At 40.2% G+C, this 19787-nt stretch overlaps 1 protein-coding gene across 1 annotated transcript in view; it reads left to right on the plus strand.

Moving 5' to 3' along the window:
- The window catches only part of RTF1 (RTF1 homolog, Paf1/RNA polymerase II complex component), a 34176-nt gene extending 15613 nt beyond the window's left edge, over window positions 1-18563 (plus strand). The window contains exons 4-18 of the mRNA XM_031044503.2: window positions 336-540; window positions 2875-2989; window positions 4561-4672; window positions 5505-5640; window positions 6226-6403; window positions 7278-7360; window positions 9128-9215; window positions 9303-9410; window positions 9980-10057; window positions 11207-11328; window positions 11696-11753; window positions 12305-12382; window positions 13521-13616; window positions 13918-14029; window positions 15782-18563. Coding sequence (XP_030900363.1) covers window positions 336-540; window positions 2875-2989; window positions 4561-4672; window positions 5505-5640; window positions 6226-6403; window positions 7278-7360; window positions 9128-9215; window positions 9303-9410; window positions 9980-10057; window positions 11207-11328; window positions 11696-11753; window positions 12305-12382; window positions 13521-13616; window positions 13918-14029; window positions 15782-15891 — 1679 coding nt within the window. The 3' untranslated portion in view covers window positions 15892-18563. The remainder of the gene's footprint in view (window positions 1-335; window positions 541-2874; window positions 2990-4560; window positions 4673-5504; window positions 5641-6225; window positions 6404-7277; window positions 7361-9127; window positions 9216-9302; window positions 9411-9979; window positions 10058-11206; window positions 11329-11695; window positions 11754-12304; window positions 12383-13520; window positions 13617-13917; window positions 14030-15781) is intronic.
- The last annotated feature ends 1224 nt before the right edge of the window (window positions 18564-19787 follow it).

Genomic DNA, 19787 nt, shown 5'->3' on the forward strand with positions numbered 1-19787 from the left:
CTTTGCTGTGAGAGTGGTGAGGCACTAGAAGTGGCTGCCCAAAGAAATGATAAATGCTCCATCCCTGGCAGTGTTCAAGGCCAGGTTGGACAGAGCCTTGGGCAGCATGGTCTAGGGTGAGGCATCACTTAAACAGGGTTGTTGGAAGCAGATGATCTTAAGGTCCTTTCCAACCTTAACTATTCTCTGATTCTATGATATGTATGCTTTCTGTATGCTTTCAGTATAGTGGAGGAGGAGAGTAAAATTTGTTCTTGGTAGTCTTTGCTAACAAGCTATGGTGGAGTGCTTGGGCTTGCTCCAGTTGAATCTTGCTGTCTTGTTTTTTTGTTTAGGAGAAGTCTCTGACTCAGAAAGCAATAGCTCCTCATCTAGCTCAGATTCAGATTCTTCATCAGAAGATGAGGAATTCCATGATGGCTATGGAGAAGACCTGATGGGAGATGAAGAAGACCGAGCTCGTCTGGAGCAAATGACAGAAAAGGAGAGAGAGCAGGAGCTGTTTAACAGGATAGAGAAGAGAGAAGTGCTAAAAAGAAGGTAAATTTTATATCTGTTGATATCTGGCAGCAGATTCATACAGGCTGTATGGAGAGCATGCTGACTGCTCTCATTTTTCGGGTCCAAGCATTCAGCACTGTAAAGTGAACTAAGCTTCATTGTAGTGTTTTTTTTTGGCATAAACTGTCCTTGTAACAAGTTGAGAAGGACACAGCAAGAATTCTGTATGTTCTTGTAAAAGGCAGTGTCTGAAAGTTACTGTTGTGGCCATATTACTGCATTTTAAAAAGGGAAAAAAGGAAAACCCAGGCAACTATAGACCAGTCTGTCTCACCTCAGTGCCTGACAAGATCATGGAGCAGATCCTCCTCGAAACTATGCTAAGACAAATGAGTAGTAAAGGGGTGATTTGTGACAGCCAACATGCCTTCACTTTGGGCAAATGGTGTCTGGCAAATTTGGTGGCCTTGTACAATGGCTACTATAGCATTGGTTCATAAGGGATTGGCTGGATGGTCACACTCAAAGAGTTATGATCAATGGCTCTATGTCCAAGTGAGTGTTCCTCAGGGGTCTGTCTTGGGACCGGCGCTATTCAACATCTTTGCTGGCAACTTGAACAGCAGGATTGAGTGCACGCACAGCAGGTTTGCTGATGACACCAAGCTGGGTGGTGTGGTTGACACTGGAAGAAAGAGATGCCATCCAGAGCAACCCTGATGGGCTTGAGAGGTGGGCTCATGCGAATCTTATGAAGCTCAGTAAGGCCAAGTACAAGGTCCTGCATGTGAGTCAGGGCAGTCCCAGGCACAACTATAGGCAGGTGGAGATTGAATTGAGAGCAGCCCCGAGGAGGACTTGGGGGTGTTGCAGTTTCCTTGTAGTAAAGGTATTTTTCTTTCCATGTGTCTGAAATGATAAATTTGGCACATGTAGGGCAAGTTTTCTCCAGTTGCTTCTCTCTTCAGTGACTTCTCTTTTTCCTCACCTGCTGAGAAATTTCTCTAGAGAACTGACATCTGAGTAAATCTTGTCAATACAAGCTACCATCAGACCATTTGTCCAAGCCATATTTAGTTAAAGCCCTGCCTGTCTATGGTTTTAGTACAGCTTTCAATGTCTTCTCTTGTCTGCTGCTGTCCTGAAAGGGATCAAATAAGTGAAAGATCGGATTTAGATCAGGTAGAAGGACACCATATTTTTTCACTTCATTCACTATTCCATGGTAACTCAATGTCTGTCTTTTAGAATGAACACTGGAGAATACTTGATACAAACAAGCTTGAGTTGCTGATTTAATATTAAAAAAGTTTGCCCTATTCTATGTAAAGGGGTTGGCAGGTTGAACTAAGCAGGGGGGTGGTAGTTATGTAACTCTGGTAAGTTTATCTTTCAAAATGCTGTTTAGCTTTTTGTATGTAGGTTGTGCTGTGAGTTTGTTTGGATTACAGCAGGCACTGTGATAGAATCCCTGTGCCTTGTGTAATATGCTTCATGTTAAAGGTGTAAAGGGCAATGAGTTCATCTGGCACTTCAGTTTCTTGTCTACAAAATCCAGGTATAAAGGACTGAAGAAGAATGGACTGTGTAATATTCATGTGGATAACACATTTTGAATTTCAGTTATTGGAAGTTAAGTAATCTTTCCTCTTGTGTTTGTCTGTATGCACACTTCACTAAAGCAGGGACCAGTTCATGGTGCAGTGGTATCTCAGTCACAGGACAATTCTAGTGAAATCACTACTCCTCTGAATACAGTGGTAGAAAATAAGATTTCAGGGTGAAATATTCTGTGAAGGTAGAAATGGTAGTGCTTGTATTGGACTACAGAAACTGCCCAAGTCTCATTGGAATGTAGGTACTGAAAGAGGACTCACTGTGACTTCTTGCAGTCATTCCTATACAGACCAGTACTAGTAGAAAGCTGGAGTTTAAGCACTGAAAAAGTTAGCATGATAGTGGCTTTAAACACCCACACTTTTAGCTGTTGAGATGCAAATGATGCAAAATAGCCAATTGTTTTTAGAGTTGGAGGCAACATGCAATGGTCACTACACTGGAGAAGAAGGAGTAAGGACAGATTTCTGGGGAGTAGCCATTACTATGTGGTTTCATCCGCACTAAAGGTTAGCTATCTGTTGTCTGCACTTTTCTGTCCTCAGCTTTTCTTCACCTTTGTTTTTCTTGGGGAAGGAAGGGGATGGGAATAGGGGCAGTATAGTGTTAAAGGGTTATCCATCTGGGGCAAGCAATGGAAGAGCTCTTTACAGCCTACTAACAACTTAAGCTGTGATAGCATCTGAATGGTACTTTGCTCATTCAGGGAGGGAGCATTCTATCATACATTCTTTTTGTTTCAATATCCGCCACTAGGTTTGAAATCAAGAAGAAACTAAAAACGGCAAAAAAGAAAGAAAAGAAGGAGAAAAAGAAAAAGCAAGAGGAAGAGCAGGAGAAGAAAAAACTCACACAGATCCAGGAATCCCAGGTAGGAAATCAAATCGTCCATAGTAATAAACCTTATTCCCCTGGCAACAGGAGGTAGGATGCTGCCTCTCTCTGCCCTAATGTTTCCTCTTAATGTCAAGCAGTGTGGTAAGCAGGTCAGAATTTAGTTCATTTATATGCTCGAGCTATCTTTAGCCTTTTCTGTTCATCTAAAGAAATTAACATCTTTGGTCTGCTGAGGGGTGCACTGATAACTCCTAATGAAAAATGAAAAGTTGCAGCTGCATCTAGAGTTGCTGTGATAGTCCTTCCATATGAGAAAAGGAGAACAACCTTTTGCAGTTCCTTTAGTTGAAGTTGTCATTCAGTCTGAAACATTACATGCCGTCTTTCTTGAAAGTTAAAGCTTGAGAGAATGGGCCAGAAAATGATGAGCTGTTGTCTTAATTACTTTGCATGCACATACAATGGAAAGACTGCTTGTTTTCTACAGGTAGGGGTGTCAAGAAAAAGCTTGAATGCTAGGAGGAGCAGGAGTTCTATAGTTTATCCACCGCCAGTAGAAAGAGGATAATACCAGTTGTGGGATTGAGGTTTCTTTAATAGAACTGTAGTTTCCACTGGCTGAATTGGCTGTGGTTTCAAATGGTTAAGACCATGACCTCAACTATTTATAGAGTCTGGGCAGATAGGCTCCCAGAATGGGATGGGTTTCACCTGACTTTAGCCATCTAAGAACTAGTTGCTTGTTTGCGCTTGTTGCCTCTGTGCAATAGAGGAGGGCATCTCCAGCTGGCAGTTCACTCCATCTAGTGAAATAGATGTTTGACACTTAAGTAAAATTAGGTGAAATAAGTTTTCCATTATGCACATGTTAAGTGGAGTGAATCTCATCTCTCTACCCCCTCAACTCCATATGTATATACGTGTGTGTATACAGTTATGTAGTCCCTTATATAATACACAGTGTGTAGATGTGTATATGCATATGCATATGTAAAAGGATCTTTGCAGAGTTCTTTTACAGCGCCTTCTAGAAATTACTTTGACTTACCTCAAATGACTGTCTCTTACGCTTGTTATAAAAACTACTTTCGGTGCTACCTGGTATTCCAGGTAGACCCATTAGAAACTGAAAAGATTAGAGGATTTCCAGCATTCAAGATTGGGATGCATATTGCATACTTTACACACAACTTTATTTCTGCTTTAAATATTCTTTAACATAACTTTTCTCTTTTCAACTGATTGAGAACAAGTGTCTTGATTAGACGAGAATCAAGACTTGGAAGAATATTCACCTAGGTTTTCCTAAATACTTGTTGCAGAATTACTTCCATTTTATTTCTCTAGGTTTCTTTTAACCTTAAGGAGGAGTTTTGAGACTAAAACTTGGTGGCAGAAACACTGAAGTGTAAATATATTAATTGAAGTAGAAAAAAGAAATACTCTTTAGATTGATTCCACTCTCCATAGCCTCTAAGAATTAACTTGGGGAAAAAAAACTGTTTCAAAATGGAGCTTTCGAAGTGTGCAAACAATCTTTATTTTAATGCATTTCAATTTGTGGATTGCACTTCATGTTGAGGGATCTTCTGTGCATGTTTTTAGGTCATGTCACATAACAAAGAGCGGCGATCAAAGCGGGATGAGAAGCTAGACAAGAAATCTCAGGCAATGGAGGAGCTAAAGGCAGAAAGAGAGAAAAGGAAGAACAGAACAGGTATGAAAGCATCTTGCTATTGCTACAATTTTGAAGGCATTATTACAGCTTTTTGAAAGTGCTATGTCCTGTCTCTAGGTAATGCAACAGCTCTACACCTTGGAGTCAATGAATTGTGCCTCTGTTTTCCTTGATCTCTTGCCCAACATGATAACCTTGGGTACTGTTTGGGTATCGCTGATACTGCATTTCTCTGCCTCGCCCCTCTTTGGAATGGTCTGAAAAGAAAGCAAACTTTCATTGCAGTCCATTGAATGGCACTTACTAATGTTTATTGCATGGATTTGAATTGGTTGCTTAGATTCTGTTATTTAATCTTTAACCATCCAAACTGTGTTTATTGTACTTGTGCTACCTTGTCTACATTTTCTTGTTTCTTCCCTGGCACATCATCTTGTTGATCTTGTCAGACTTTTGACGCAGCCTTTTTTGTTACTCTGCTGGGTGTTATTGTGGTCCTCTCCAAACATGAGATATTTTTTTCCTTGCAAAATAACAATGAGTTGTCTGATCATAATAGTTTTATTTTGTATATCCAGCTGTTACACCCATCTTGTATTGCTGTGTGCAGTCCAGGTTGGGAGACTGAAGATAAGTACAGCTGAGACTTAAGATGCTTTTAAACACTTTGATTTTTCTCTTTGAATGTCTAATAAGGAGTGCTTAGTTTACTAGTGGATTTGAACATGTGGCACTTGGATCCAGCATAAAATGAACAGCTACCTGCCCCTTTTTTTCTGTTTTAAAAACAATAAGGTTTCAACTCTAATAGAAAGCTTTCATAAAAAACTTAAAGCTTATTTGTCCTTATTCTCTGTCCTCCTTAACCCAGCTGAATTGCTTGCAAAAAAACAGCCATTAAAAACCAGTGAAGTATACTCTGACGATGAAGAGGAGGAGGAGGATGATAAGTCTAGTGAGAAAAGTGATCGCTCATCCAGATCGTCGTCCTCTGATGAAGAGGAAGAGTAAGTAGTAAACACTACACAATGATTACTTGTAAGTGTGTATTCATGAAAGGTTCCACTTCATGTAGACACATGCTGTCACAGAGGATTGTCTGGGGGCAGTTCAGTGTCTCTAAAGTGGTTTTGCCTCTGGGAACACCTGCATTGCTCAGATTTTGAGTCTTTGGCTTCTACATAATGGGACTGACCCTGAATAAGCCTGCAACTGCAGTTCCCTGCTGTTACCTTGAGCCTCATTTACACTGTAGTTTACAGATGTGTTTAATCCTAGAGCTGAGCAGCTGCAGAACCCTGGCATATTAGCAGGGTAGAGATGTGTGCTGGCTTATCTTAAAGCATTGGCCTATAAACTGGGTTGGTTTATGAGTATGCTTTGTGGTATCAGAGATAACAAGTCTGGGTCTTTACATTAAGCCTTTCTCATGAACGCTAAATTCATATACTTGCAGTCAACTAGTGCATGATAAATCCTTCCTTTGACTAGCAATTTATATAGTTATCACTCATGCTGCACCGAGCTCAGGACCCCTCTTCTGGTGATTATGCCTCTACTTTCTTTATTCTGTCTCACCTTTCCCAAATCAGGAAAGAAGAAATTCCTCCTAAGTCCCAGCCAGTGTCCTTGCCCGAAGAGCTGAACCGAGTGCGGTTATCGCGACACAAGCTGGAGCGCTGGTGTCATATGCCCTTCTTTGCCAAGACAGTCACTGGCTGTTTTGTCCGAATTGGCATTGGAAATCACAACAGCAAACCTGTTTATCGAGTGAGTTTGCTTCCAAGGGATTTAGTTCTTTTTATAAGACTGTAATATAATATTTGCAGCTTTGCAACTCTTGGTGCCTGTGATTGTTTGAATAATTAATATAAAAAGATCGTTTAAAATAAGAAAATGTAATTGCTGCTGCTGAGGTGGAGGAGACCAGCTAGGTGAGGAGATAGTTTTAGTGGGAGAGACAGAGCACTGACAAAGCCTGTTCTTCTGGCTTTGGTTCATGCTGTCTTGTCTCATCGTTTGTATTGCAAACTAGAGTTCAGGAGTCTGCTTTACCCAAGTAAGGATAAGTAACATTCACTCCTTATTTCTGGGAGTGTTCCCAAGTTATTGTCTGCTTTCAGTTCCTTTTATAAAGTGTTTTACTACATCAGTGTGCCTCAGAAGAGAGGGTGACTGAGAACACAGTTTTGATTTTCTGTTTTCATTGCTCTAACTGCACAATCATAGGATGCAATAATTAAAATTGCATTATAAGAAGTCCCTAGAGGGGCTGTGTTTAGTATGTGAGCAGCACTGGTGTGTTTCATCTGGGACATATGCGAACCCAAACCTGTGTTAATTGAAAAGGAAATAGAAAAAGTAGAAAAGTGAGCACCATTTGGTCAGAAAGGCAGAACTGAGAGATGAAAAAACTGCATCAGGCATTCACATGGTATAATTTGTCAACTCAAAGGTGATACATGCATTCAAATGCAACTAATTCAGTACCTGATAATGTACACTGAAGAGTCTTGCTTTCCTTGATTTAGTTAGAATTGTTAGTTAGATTAAAGTTTTTGACCTCTAGTGAAAATGCTTGAATATGCCAGATATATTCCAGGACACAAAAAAACCCTCTTGTTTATTTTACTCTGTAATACAGGTTGCTGAAATAACTGGTGTGGTAGAGACTGCAAAGGTTTACCAGCTTGGTGGTACCCGGACAAACAAAGGACTACAGTTGAGGTAAGATACCAAAGTAATCCTCATCAGTTCATGACTCAGTGTCCTCTCTGTGCTGTAGTGTGTGGTTTGGAGGTGAGAGCTAAAAAGCAGACTGGACCATATCATGACCTTTACTGCCAGAATATTGGGGTTTGGTTGGTTGGTTGATTTGTTTGTTTTTCCCCTTGGGCATGATGAAAATAATGAGAAAAAAGGAAAAATCTCATGCAGGGTCTTGTGTTTGTGTTGCCATCTGAGCAGTTTGTACCTCTTGAGCTTCACAATAACTCGTATCTTTTTCTCTGGTGCTGTTATCAGATGTGAGAAAATATGTATCACTTAAAGGCATACACAATGGGTCTGGTATATGTGCTACAACATAAAATATACTTTGGAGGGAAGAAGTTGAAGGTAGCGTTGGATTTCTCAGTTGTTTTTATGGCCATTTGTCAGGGTCTGATTGGATAAAGTGTTAGACCTAGTGCCGGAAATGTTCTATTTGTGATCCCCAGAGTGAAATTAAGATGCAAGTGAGGTCAAGTACCATAATTCACAGTTGGTTTATTATAAAAAGATGCAAAAAGATGATGATTATTATTATTAGAAAGATAGAGATAGGACAGATTGGGGAAAAAGGATGGAAATTGAGCAATAATTCAGAGAGGGGTAGTCACCACTGTGTATCCAGTGGAGTCCCAGAGATCTGTAGTCATCTTCAGTGGTGTGGGTGTCATCCAGAGTCAGTAGTTGTCACTGGTGGTGGGTGACCACAGGGGTCCGTATTCATCATCAGAGGTGTGTGAGGACCACAGTGATTACCTTTTTCCCCCTTTATGTGTTGGGGGAGTACCTCTGTTCTTAATGTACTGCACATTCCTGGTGGATCACATGCATCCAGTTTTGCTGGTCTTGCAGCCGGCTCTTCAACTGCACATGTCTGTAAGCAATCCTTGGGATAATGGACAGAGGAGTCTTAACTCCTCCCACCTATCTCTCAGACAGTGGAATTTCTGGACTCCATCTCAGCTTCTCTTACCAGTCTTTGAGACAGTGGGCATTGGAGTCTGATTTCAGTTCAGTCTCTCACATCCTTATAAGAAACATGAGGTGAAGGTCAGCAGTTACAATACAAAACATCCTGTAAGACAAAAAGACATTAACCATTGGGGAGAAACAGGAAGGCATGTGGAGAATGTCTTGTCTAAATTCAGTGTTATGACATTCAGTAACTTCTTGGACTATGTTGGGAGAGAGCTCCATGCTTTGAGTGAAATTTAGTTTTAGTATTGGTAGTGGTAGTTAGGTGGTAGTGCCAAAGGTAGTGCTCCACAGAAAATGTTAAGTGATTTCTGGCTTTTGCTTGGCAAACAAATGAAAAATTAGATAAGGGCTGGCTCCAGCATTATGTAATTCAGTACTGCTTAAAGGTTACTTCTACTGGTCCAAACATGAAGGAGCTTTGTGTTTCTGAAGATCATTCCATAGATCACCAAATATAAGGTTTAGGTGTGAGAGAGATGTGTTTGTTTCTTCCTGAGGGTTTTACTGCCACAACTCCACAACTGTTTCCTGCAGATTCAATGTCTGTATTCCTTTGAATTACTACAAATAGCTGATCTATGCTCCTGACCTGTTGCTGACCTGACTGAAGTCAGGAGTAGATAGCATGTGAGCCACAAGAGTAGCCTAAGCATCTGGTTTTGGGCTTCTTGAATCAGTTTACACCTTTAGATCGAAGATCACAGCCCTGCACCATCAGAGAGGGATGTTGTTACTTTCTTGTTGCAGGCATGGCAGTGATTCACGTGTGTTTCGTTTGGAGTTTGTCTCAAATCAGGAATTTACTGAAAGTGAGTTTATGAAGTGGAAAGAAGCGGTAAGTTTGCCAGACTTCAGTTGCTTCTCAGCAGCCTTCTGCCAAGAATACTTAGTGGAAAGTAACCTCTTTGTCTCTTGTGTTTAGATGTTCTCTGCTGGGATGCAGCTACCCACATTAGATGAGATAAACAAGAAGGAAGTGTCCATCAAAGAAGCTCTCAACTACAAGTTTAATGACCAGGACATTGAGGAGGTAAAGAGTGTGTTGTAGTGAGGCTGTGGCAGTGCTTAAAGGTGACAGGAACTCATGGAGTAGAGCACTACCTGTTACAAACCAAAATGATCATAGTGTTTGCTCGTTAAGAAGAAGATAAAAGGCTCAAAATGAAGTTGCATGACTGAATAGAGTGGCTTGGTGATCCAGCTGTTGTTTGGTGCTCACTCCTGTTTTTGCTTCATCTTTTGTGCCGTTACCTTCTCTTGAACTTCTGTTGCAGAGCTCTGAACTCCTAACCTGAGTATGGCAACTTAGTTCTCAAGTTCTGGAAAGCTGACAGCTAACATGCATGTATCACAGTTTCTGCAGTTTACTACTTCCTTAATACTGACCAGTAAAAGATTTTTGTAGGCTGTAAGTAGGGGTAATGGGGCTGTAACTCATTACCAAGTCACAGATTGAAAAATGCAGCAGAGAGAGCATGAGTAAAAATTCTGTGGCAGTAAGTGCACTTCTAAAGTGATATTGATTAACTGCTTCTAGTGTCCAAGTACTGAAATAGACATTTCATATTTGCATCTTCTTGTTTTCTCTGCATCTTACAGATTGTGAAAGAGAAGGAAAGGTTCAGAAAAGCACCTCCAAATTATGCAATGAAGAAAACTCAGCTGTTAAAGGAGAAGGTGAGAGATGAGATGATGCCTGCAAGCTTAATGCAGTCTTTGATTTTGAAGAACTCATGAAGAGCTCATCTGGATTTTGGCAGTAGTCAGCAGTAAGCTTGACTTTAACTCTGCAGCTAAAAGGTGGATCTCAAGGTTCATTGCTGAGTTCAGAACACTTAGAACCCAGTTAAAGCTGTTGCATTTTTTTTTTCCTAAGGGCAATTGCCAACAATTATAGCTGGCCCTTTTTGTGTCCTTTAAACAAGAAGGTCTTAAGCTGCTTTAGAAACTTCTTCCTTTTTATTCTTTTTCCCCCAGAGTACCCAATTTGGAAGTTCCTTTCCTATACTTTTTAAAATAGGGGAAAAAAAGTCATGTTAAATTGTATTTTACTCAGGGGTGACCGAATTGTTGCTTTATATTGATAAGAATACATTGCCAAAAGATTTACTTGCCACTCAACTGTTTTACACGTAGACCTCCTGTTACAAATAGACCTAATAGTCCTGGGAAGCCAAAGCTGAGAAGTTGAGAAAACAGTCTTCAGTACCTCGGAAGACAGGCATAACACATGTTGGTTTTATTTGTGCAGTCCTTTTACAAGCAAGTCGTGCTTAATATACAGTAAAAAACAAAGAGTTTGTCTTAATCTTCAGTTTTACATTTTCTGGTGTAACCATATTGTTTGGTCATCATTTTACTGTGCACGAATATGTAAATAGTTTTCCACTGCAGAAGGGTGCAGTTGCTGCTTGTTGTCACCAGGTGGCATAATAAACTAATGTTGGTGGTGTGGTGGTGTAGTAGGTGCTCCTGCTCCCTGAAAGGGGCAACTCAGAGTTGCAGAAATGATAATTCTTTTCCTGAGCTGGTAAATAGTGATGTTAAATCATCCAGCTGACTTGCCCTCCTCATGCTGGGATTAGTGTTTGTGTGCCTTCCTTTGTTTAAGGGGTTTCAAAGGTTTTCAGAGTTCTTCAGAGTAAGAAGTCCTGTTTTGCCTGTAGCTGTAAGGAGAGTTTAGCTCTTTGTTTTATTCTTACCATGCAGGTTAGAGCATTTACGGCTGGAATAGGGTTAGCTGCCTGATTCATGGGTCTATCCCTTGTTTCTCTGACTAGCTCTGAGGTAAGGAGTAGTGCCTAATGAGTTACTATTTGATTGAAGGCTATGGCTGAGGACTTGGGGGACCAAGATAAAGCCAAACAGATTCAAGATCAGCTTAACGAACTTGAAGAGAGAGCAGAGGCCCTGGATCGTCAACGAACAAAAAACATTTCAGCAATCAGGTAGGAAGCAGATATTGCAAGCTTCCTTTCTTAAATTATATCAACCAAAATGCACAGGGAAGAGAAACTAATGCAGTAGTGAATTAATGGTCAGATTTCGTCTCTTCTTTCTTGTACAATATATTCATGAAATGTGTATCATGATGGCTCTGTTAGTGTTTGCTTGTCTCTATCATTCAGTTAAAACTGTTAAAGATATAAATCCTCTTCCACATACCCCAGATAGCAGTTGTGTTGCAATAAGAGTAATCTGTGATCAGGATGAAGCTGCAAGAGTGCTGTCAGGCATTTTGTTGTGTAGGGATTGATAAATGACAACCACTTTATTTTTCTTTCCCTCACCTTCTTTTTTTTTCTCTTTTTGCAGTTACATCAACCAGAGAAATAGAGAGTGGAATATCGTTGAGTCTGAGAAGGCTCTTGTGGTAAATAGTGCTGAATTAATACTTCTGTACAAGTAGAGATGAAATGATGCAAAGGGGGGGTAATTGCATGGTGAAGTTACTAATTTTTCTAATGATCTGTAAACTCTTTCATATAGGCAAATGACATGATTTTAAAGCAGATTGCTTTCTCCTTTTGATCAGCTCAATTATCAGCAGATTACTGACTGTAATAATGACATAGTGCATTTTATCTGGGAAAGAAATCAGAAAGGAGGCTTCAGAGAATAAAAGTAAAGGAAATATTCAGTTTTCTGCAGTGACACTTCTAATCAGGAAAAAATAAGCTTGTTTAGCAAATCCTGGGAGTTGTGCACCTATTTGGTGTGTTATATTCAACAAGGACAGTTTTTCCCTGTGAAGCATAGGACAATAAGTGTGTTAAAATCTTTCCAGTCTAATGCTGTTGCTGGTTTTCCTCTGATCTTGATATTATAGGTAGCTGATGAATGCTTGCATGGGCAGGGTGCTGTGGGATGGTTTACAAGGGTGCATATAGCTAACTGCAAAACCATGTGCTTTTTCTCCTTCAGGCTGAAAGTCATAACATGAAAAATCAGCAAATGGACCCCTTTACTAGGCGACAATGCAAGCCCACGATAGTGTCTAACGTGAGTGCAATACTTCAGTGCAATTGAGACAATTTGCAGAGAAACAGAAACCATTGTAACTCAGAGAGCAGGCATGAAAATGTTTGTATTCATTTCCAGCTGTGCTGTATGCTGTTAATGCTCCAGATGCCAGGGTGAGATACAGTTGAGTGAGATCCTGGTTTCACTATCCCAAAAGAAGGAAAAAGTACTATTTTTTAATGCAAAGTGAGAAGGACATGGGTGATGTGGGTATGTACACGGGGAAGCAGCTGTGGCTTAGACTTTTGTCTAGTGAGTTCTTCTATGCAGAATTATGCAGATTGGTTAGCTCTGGAGAGACAGCTTGCTTCAGATATGAGTTTCACTTCTAGTTAGTTGAAACTTTCCTGAAAGATCTGTGAAATGAGAGGATACCAGACATTTTGGGCCTGTGATGGATAAAGTAGTTCAACACAAACTTCCCCCATAACACTGTTGCAAAACCTGCTACTGCAGTCTCTAGCTATATAAATGATGGATAGCAAGGTGGTCAGCTTGTACTTCTACATAATCTGACTCTGTTGAGGCTTATTCTGGAATAGTATATGGTTCTGATATCAGTACTTAAAGAAGAACTGGTAAGGTTGGTTCTCATCTGTCTCCATAAATTGGCAAGGGAATAGAAAAGGAATCTTACTGCAGGGTTTGAATTCAATAATCATTTCTGAAACAATTCTTTATTAGAAAAGAATCATAACTGAGTAATTTCATTATGGTAGACAATTGTTATGTAAAGAAAATAGTTTTCTGAAGATTTCTCCAGTAGCCAGAACTGTAAGCTGAATGCAAATACACCTAGTGGTAGTGTTAATAGGGGGCATGGCAGCAAACCATCTCAACAAGAGAAGTATTTCTCAATTTATCATAGAAAGATTTTCTGAAGAATAGTTTTTAGTTTGTTACATTACACACATATCAGGTTGATTTCAGTTGTGTCTCAGATCCTGAAGATGGGGCTAACTGATCCACAGCCTCTTATGGTTCTAGATTCATAGATAATGAGACCTGTTTTAACAAAATGACAGTCTAGTTTTTGTGGATTTAAATACAGTGATTTTTTTTTCCTTCTTTCTTTCTTTCTTTCTCATTTTTTGTTTTCTTTTTTTCCCATCTGCAGTCCAGAGATCCTGCTGTCCAAGCTGCCATTCTTGCCCAGCTTAATGCAAAATATGGGTCTGGTGTATTGCCAGATGCTCCAAAGGACATGAGTAAGGCAAGTTTCCATTTTTGTCTCTGTTACATTTCTCCCCCATCATCATTTTTCTCTAGAAGCCTATGACTAATAGTAGATGTGCATGCTTCAGTGCTAGAAATAGGTATCCCACAGATCATTATCATAGAAAAGAAGCAGCTTTTTCTTTCTTGGGGAAAGAAAATCGTATTTCTCTAGCAATATGAAAGCTAAACTAAGTGTGTTTAAGTGTGTTTGTGACAGAAGTGGGGAAAAAGCTTTTTTAATCTCTGTTTCTCTGGTCAGATAAGGACTGGAGACTTATCTGTAGTTTTTATTTCAGGGTCAAGGGAAGGATAAAGATGTGAACTCCAAATCAGCCAGTGACCTCTCAGAAGATCTTTTCAAAGTGCATGACTTTGATGTAAAGATTGATCTTCAGGTTCCCAGTTCAGGTGGGTGTTCCTGCTGAATTTGGAGTGTGATTGTCCAGCTCATAATGGTAGAGCTCACTTCTTCCACAATAGTTCTTTCAAAATCCTTGGTGGCTTTTGAAAATGGGAGCAAAGACTCCATGTTTGTTGTCTTGATGAGTATCTTGAACTGAGGAGTGGATGTGTGCTAGTGACATCCATTGAGAAAACAAGAACAATTGTATTGTGTGTCAGTGAAAGCTTGTAGATCCACATATCCTTGTTCTAAATGCCTAGGGAGAAATGTAATGAGTGTTTTCTGATGTATTCTTCCAGTCTACAGTGTGTATCTACAGACTTACATAATCTCTGGGGAGCAGACAAGAGTATTGTGTTTAATAAGCATTGATACCTACCTTGATACTTGCTTTGTTAATTTGTCTAATCGAAGCATATCTGTCCTCAGAAATGGGTTTCTGATGTCCTGTTCCATAATCTGTGTACATGGTATGTGGATTCTGTTCCCTAGCATTGGTATTGCAGATAGTACTGAAGTAAAATTTTGGGGGAACCAAAATGCTGGGCAGAGAGTGAAGGTATGTTTATTGGCACAAACTTGCTGACCCTTTCTCTTTGTGATCTTGACTTTGAGAGTCTGGGATGTGTGGCAAAAACAGTTTAGTGTCAGTAGAATCATTTAGGTTGGAAAAGACCCCTGAGATCATAGAGTCCAGCTATTAACCTAACACTGCGAAGTCCACCACTAAACCATGTCCCTAAGCACCACATCTACTTGTCTTTTAAGTACCTCCAGGGGTGGTGACTCAACCACTTCCCTGGGTGACCTCTTCCAATGCTTGACAACCCTTTCAGTGGAGAAATTTTTCCTAATATTCAAGCTAAACTTCCCCTAGTGCAGCTTGAGACTGTTTCCCCTCATCCTGTTGATCTGTTTTCCAGTGGAGGGAGAGCCTGGGAGTGTATCAGTGCAATTTGACTCATTAGGCTTATTCCTTCTCACATTACTAGAAGGATTAGAGCTGTGAAGGAGGATAGGTTAGAAAGTACTGTAAGAATGCACAAAGACTTAAAGCCCTATCAAGAAGGGAAAGAAGGAGAGGTTGTCTTTCCAAACTAGGTCAGGATTGGAACTCTGGGCATAAGACTACAGAATGACATAGGAGACTTCCTAAAGCAGATAGTGAGAGTTAAGAACTTCAGAGAGTTAGCAGGCAGATGCTAGGCATTAGGCACTAAAGGACACTGAAAAGCAGGAAGGGGACTGAAAAGAGAAGGATGAGAGACACACAGTCTAGCTAGAGGTTTAAAAATGTTTTTTTCCTCAGAACCCCATTTTGGCATTTTGGTTTGTGCAGTTTTCTTTCTTAGCAGAAAAGCCTGGGGTTTGGTTAAAATGCCCATTGTAGACATGGATAGGAAGTTCTGCTTCTCTCTGCTTATTATCTATCTTTGTGCTTGCTATTCTCATGGGATAAGGATATATCAAAGATCCCAGAAAGGCCCCGAAGGCTCTGTTTGTATTGTGATTTCAGTGTGCTATAGAGTAGTTTTCTTAAGAAATTAAATTATACTTATCAGCAGAAAGCTGCTGGATTAGCAGAGTCAAAATTGCACATGCTTTACCTATGAAGATAAGCTATCAGATACTGCCTGTATTAACTGAAGGTCTAACCTGATTTATAAGTGATTTTGTGGTGAAGTTGTTAGCAAAAGCAACAAGTAAAAGCCTGTAGTTTACATGTATTTCGATCCTCATTCTTTTCTTATCCCCAGCAGAATCTAAAGCATTGGCCATCACCTCCAAGGCTCCACCGGCAAAAGATGGTGCCCCTCGGCGATCATTGAACTTGGAGGACTACAAAAAGAGGCGGGGGCTTATTTGAGCATGCCCACTCTGCTGCTTCTGATCCTGCATGCTCCATGACGATGTCCTACCTTTTCTTCCTCACTTTTCAGTTCTTCCTTCTGGGTTGGAGCAGCAATGGAGCTGGGAAGAGACTCTTTAAAACTGCCAGTCATCTGTAACATAAACCATTCAACTATTTACTGTATAGACCTCCCTTCTTGCCCTTTCCTCCTGCCCCCCTCACAAATGTGGATCTGTGCTATTTGGGGTCTCCCCATCTCTTTTAGTTTGAGTTTTGTTTTTATTTTGTTGATGCAGCTCGTTGGTCCACTCTGTGTTCAGTATTAGCCTGAGGTCTGGATTTCCATAGGAATGTCTTGGTGGTTGCAGAGTCGGCACTTGGTGATCTTCCCCCAGATACCACCACAGGCACGATGAATAAACATTGGCGCAAGACCTTTGTGGCTGGAAGGTCATCTGCACTTTCTTCCTCTTCTTCTTCCTCCTTCATCCTAGCTTTGGAGAAGGGAATCTTCAAAAACTGGCTTAGGTTCAAAGTGTAAATTTTTTTGGGAGGGTCGTGTGACTTTTTTTCAGGTGTTTTTTATCATTTTTAAGCTGCAGTACTATTTGTATCCGTCTGTCACAGTTCTTTACGGCTGTTCTGAATTTCTACCAGCTGTACTTGAGCATCTGAAATTGCAAGAAAGAAACTCATTAAATGTGATTCTTCTTACTAAAACGGCTTGGCTGATAATAGCTGTTTAACTTCACGTTCCCTTTCTTAATTGCACGTAACTGATGAGAGAGAGGCACGCAGCTCTTGATGTGGGACTTGTCATCTATAGCACATTTGGAGTCTCCAGCTGTAACTGAGTGGAGTAGCTTTTTCTGGGATGGCCCTGGGGTGCTCATTGATTGGGCTTTAATTCCTTCTCCAAGCCTCCAGTATAATGCATTTGTAAGTCATCATGTCTTCACTGAGCTTCAGCTCACTTTGTTTCTTGCTTTGTGAACCATTGAAACAGGGCTTCTATAAACAAATGAACAAACAAAATCACTTTGTGTGAAAGGGAAGGACACAGTAAGGACATAATAGAAAGGTCAGTGGGTAATGTATGAGAGGTAGCTGATGCTCGGTTTTCATATGTAAACTGGTACAAGAGTGCAGTACTAGCACAGGAATTGTATGGCTTTATGGAATATTTGACTGGGCACAAAGTGACAGCTAAATTATCACTCAGGTGTAAAAAAAAAATTTAGAAAATCAAAGTGTAAATATAAGTGACATTTAACAAAGAACTTTTCCAAACAAGATGCAACTGAATATATGGGGCTAAGAACTAAATTAAAAGAGAATTAGAAGTCTAAAAGGTTAGAGGCCCTCGTTCAGGTAAGCGTGCAAGCACGTGTTTGTTCCTACTCAGGCCAGTACGTATCTAATAACTTAAGCACTGAACTGGATAGGAATGTTTCTGGGGGACCCTGAAGAGGGAAAATGCTGATGCTCTTCTTGTGTCAGAGCATTACTGTTTTTCTGAAATCATTCACTGGTTATGTTTAAACCTGTGTTTGATACTTTCTTGTTGGATTCTTAATGAAACTTTAATCTAGTTCTTATTTAACTTTCTCTTCCAGTTTTGTTTTTTTTTTAACAGTAGCTTTAAAGAAACATGTAATTGTGTGCAGATTGATACTATGAACTGTGTATAAAAAGAAAACCTATGAAGCAGCTCTTACCTACCGTGTAAACAAATAATCCGAAGTCCTCCAGTGCTTATTTACTGAATAGTCCATGTTTCTAGGACACATGTGGGTTATTCTGTAAATATGTAAGCATAGACTGTTTTATTTGGTGGCCTATTTTAGCAGCTTCTCTGGAGTTGTAGTAGGCTCAGGTATATGTACTTTTAACTTTTTAAGAGTGAATTTATGGAATCTGCCATACCAACTTCATAGGAAACATCATGATTCACTGTGTACATATGCATTTGATTATGATTTTGGTGTTGTTTTTTTTTCCAACAGCTTCAATGATGTTACAGATTTGTAATAAAAAAAATCTAAACTCATTTTGCAATAGCCAGTTTTCCAAACAATCACTCTCCAATGCTGTGCAGAGATAATGCCAAATCAGGAATTGCTTTTACCACAGAAATGCCTCAGAGCTCTGAGGCGCAGTGACAAGGGGTCTCAAAAGGTAAAGTTAGCCCCAAATCCATGTTTTTAATATTCTTGCCCTTGATGTATTGGTTTTAGGTAACTTCTACACTTGGTAACACAAGAATAGGCTGTACTACAGCCAAAATGTCAATGAGACCCGTATGGTGTTACAAGTAATTTTTAGTGGAGATAACCAGAGCAGACCTGAATGATAATTAATCTTGGTTATCTGCAGCTATGAAACTGCCACTTACCCTCTCAAAATCTCTGGATTATGCTGAGATACTGGTTTTAAGAGAGGTAACAGTAAATTACCATGCAAACCTCTTATATCAAGAATAATACATCAAGAAATTACTCTTGAATAGTTACAGAACTGTGTATGAAAGCTGTATCTTTTTTCCTTTAAGTGCATGTAAAGGTGAGTGACTACACCTCCCACTTGTTAGAGAGGGAGAGATTTGTTTGCTTTGTTTCACTGGTGTCCTAGCATAGTTCATCACAATTGTACAGACTTCTATAAATAAACTTGGTTTGTTGGTTTAATAAGGTTGATTGTTTATCCCTTGATCTGAGGTGCTAAAGGTTTCCTGTCTGGACATTCTTATTTAAAATACTAATACTGCAAGTAATGAAAAGTAAGCCTCTTGTTTTGCAAGGGTGACTGTTGATTCCTAAATTACACTATAACAACTCTTAACTATTCCTGTAATCAAGCAGAGCCTCTTTGAAGGTCAGTTCACTTGTACCTCTGCTGCATCTCACTGGAAACACAGACATTGCTCATCTTGTGGATAATCCAGTCTACTTTTGCAATCAAAGATGCTAAAGCACGTAGCTGAACTTGGAGAAGCTACGGAATGAGGTGAAGCAAGGCTGTTCTCAGGGGGTGCTTGGTGGGAGGGTGAAACATACAACAGGCATAACTTGAAATGGGACAAGTTCTGTCAAGAAGTAAGGAAAAAAAATCTCACCCTTAGGACCTTAGCTCCTAAGGTCCCAGTTCAGATCTTAGTCAGAGAATGGACTAGGTTGCCCAGAGAGATTGTTCTGTCTCTATTTTGGAGGTTTTCAAGAGAAGGCTGTATTAAGCCGTGAATAACATGGTCCAGCCCTGCAGCTCAGCCAGCTTTGAGCAGGAGGGTGGACTAGAAACCCCCTGAGCTCCCCTCTGACCCAAATGTTCCTATGATTCTATAAGTAATTTCATACTGCTTTCTCCAGTTTTCTCTGTCAGCCCTGTGTGCATTGACCCCATCCCCCTTCCTACATGCACACACGATTGTCTTTCAGATGTGGTCAGTTACCATGAGCTGTCCGGCTTTTCCCAACATACGGATACTTTCTGGCGAGCTCTGGGTGTGTGTCTGTAGAGCTCATACTAGGGCTGTCCATGAAACAAAATTCTCTCCCTAGATTTATCACTGACCAGGCTGACAGACTCAGCCTGTTGCACTGTAGATTGAAGTGCTGTACGTGAGATTTGATAGCAAAGTGTTCCTGTGATGCACTTCGAACACCAAAATGCATTTTGAGTCTTTCACCTCCTTATGAGCTTTTTGAATGCTTGTGCAAGGTCCCAGATCTTCAAGGGATCTTTAGGATACAGGGTCTTGAGGATGAGTTGACAGTGTTTTAACTGGCTTTGGGAAGGATAATCAAGCAGAGGAAAAGATGTTGATTCCTCCAAGGAAGAGGAATCAGCGAGCTATGATGAAAGTGTTTCGTAGCTTGTTCATTCCCAGCAGAAGATGGAAGCAGAAGGTGAGA

This window comes from Melopsittacus undulatus, chromosome 4 (genome assembly GCF_012275295.1).
Source record: "Melopsittacus undulatus isolate bMelUnd1 chromosome 4, bMelUnd1.mat.Z, whole genome shotgun sequence".
Lineage (NCBI taxonomy): Eukaryota > Metazoa > Chordata > Aves > Psittaciformes > Psittaculidae > Melopsittacus > Melopsittacus undulatus.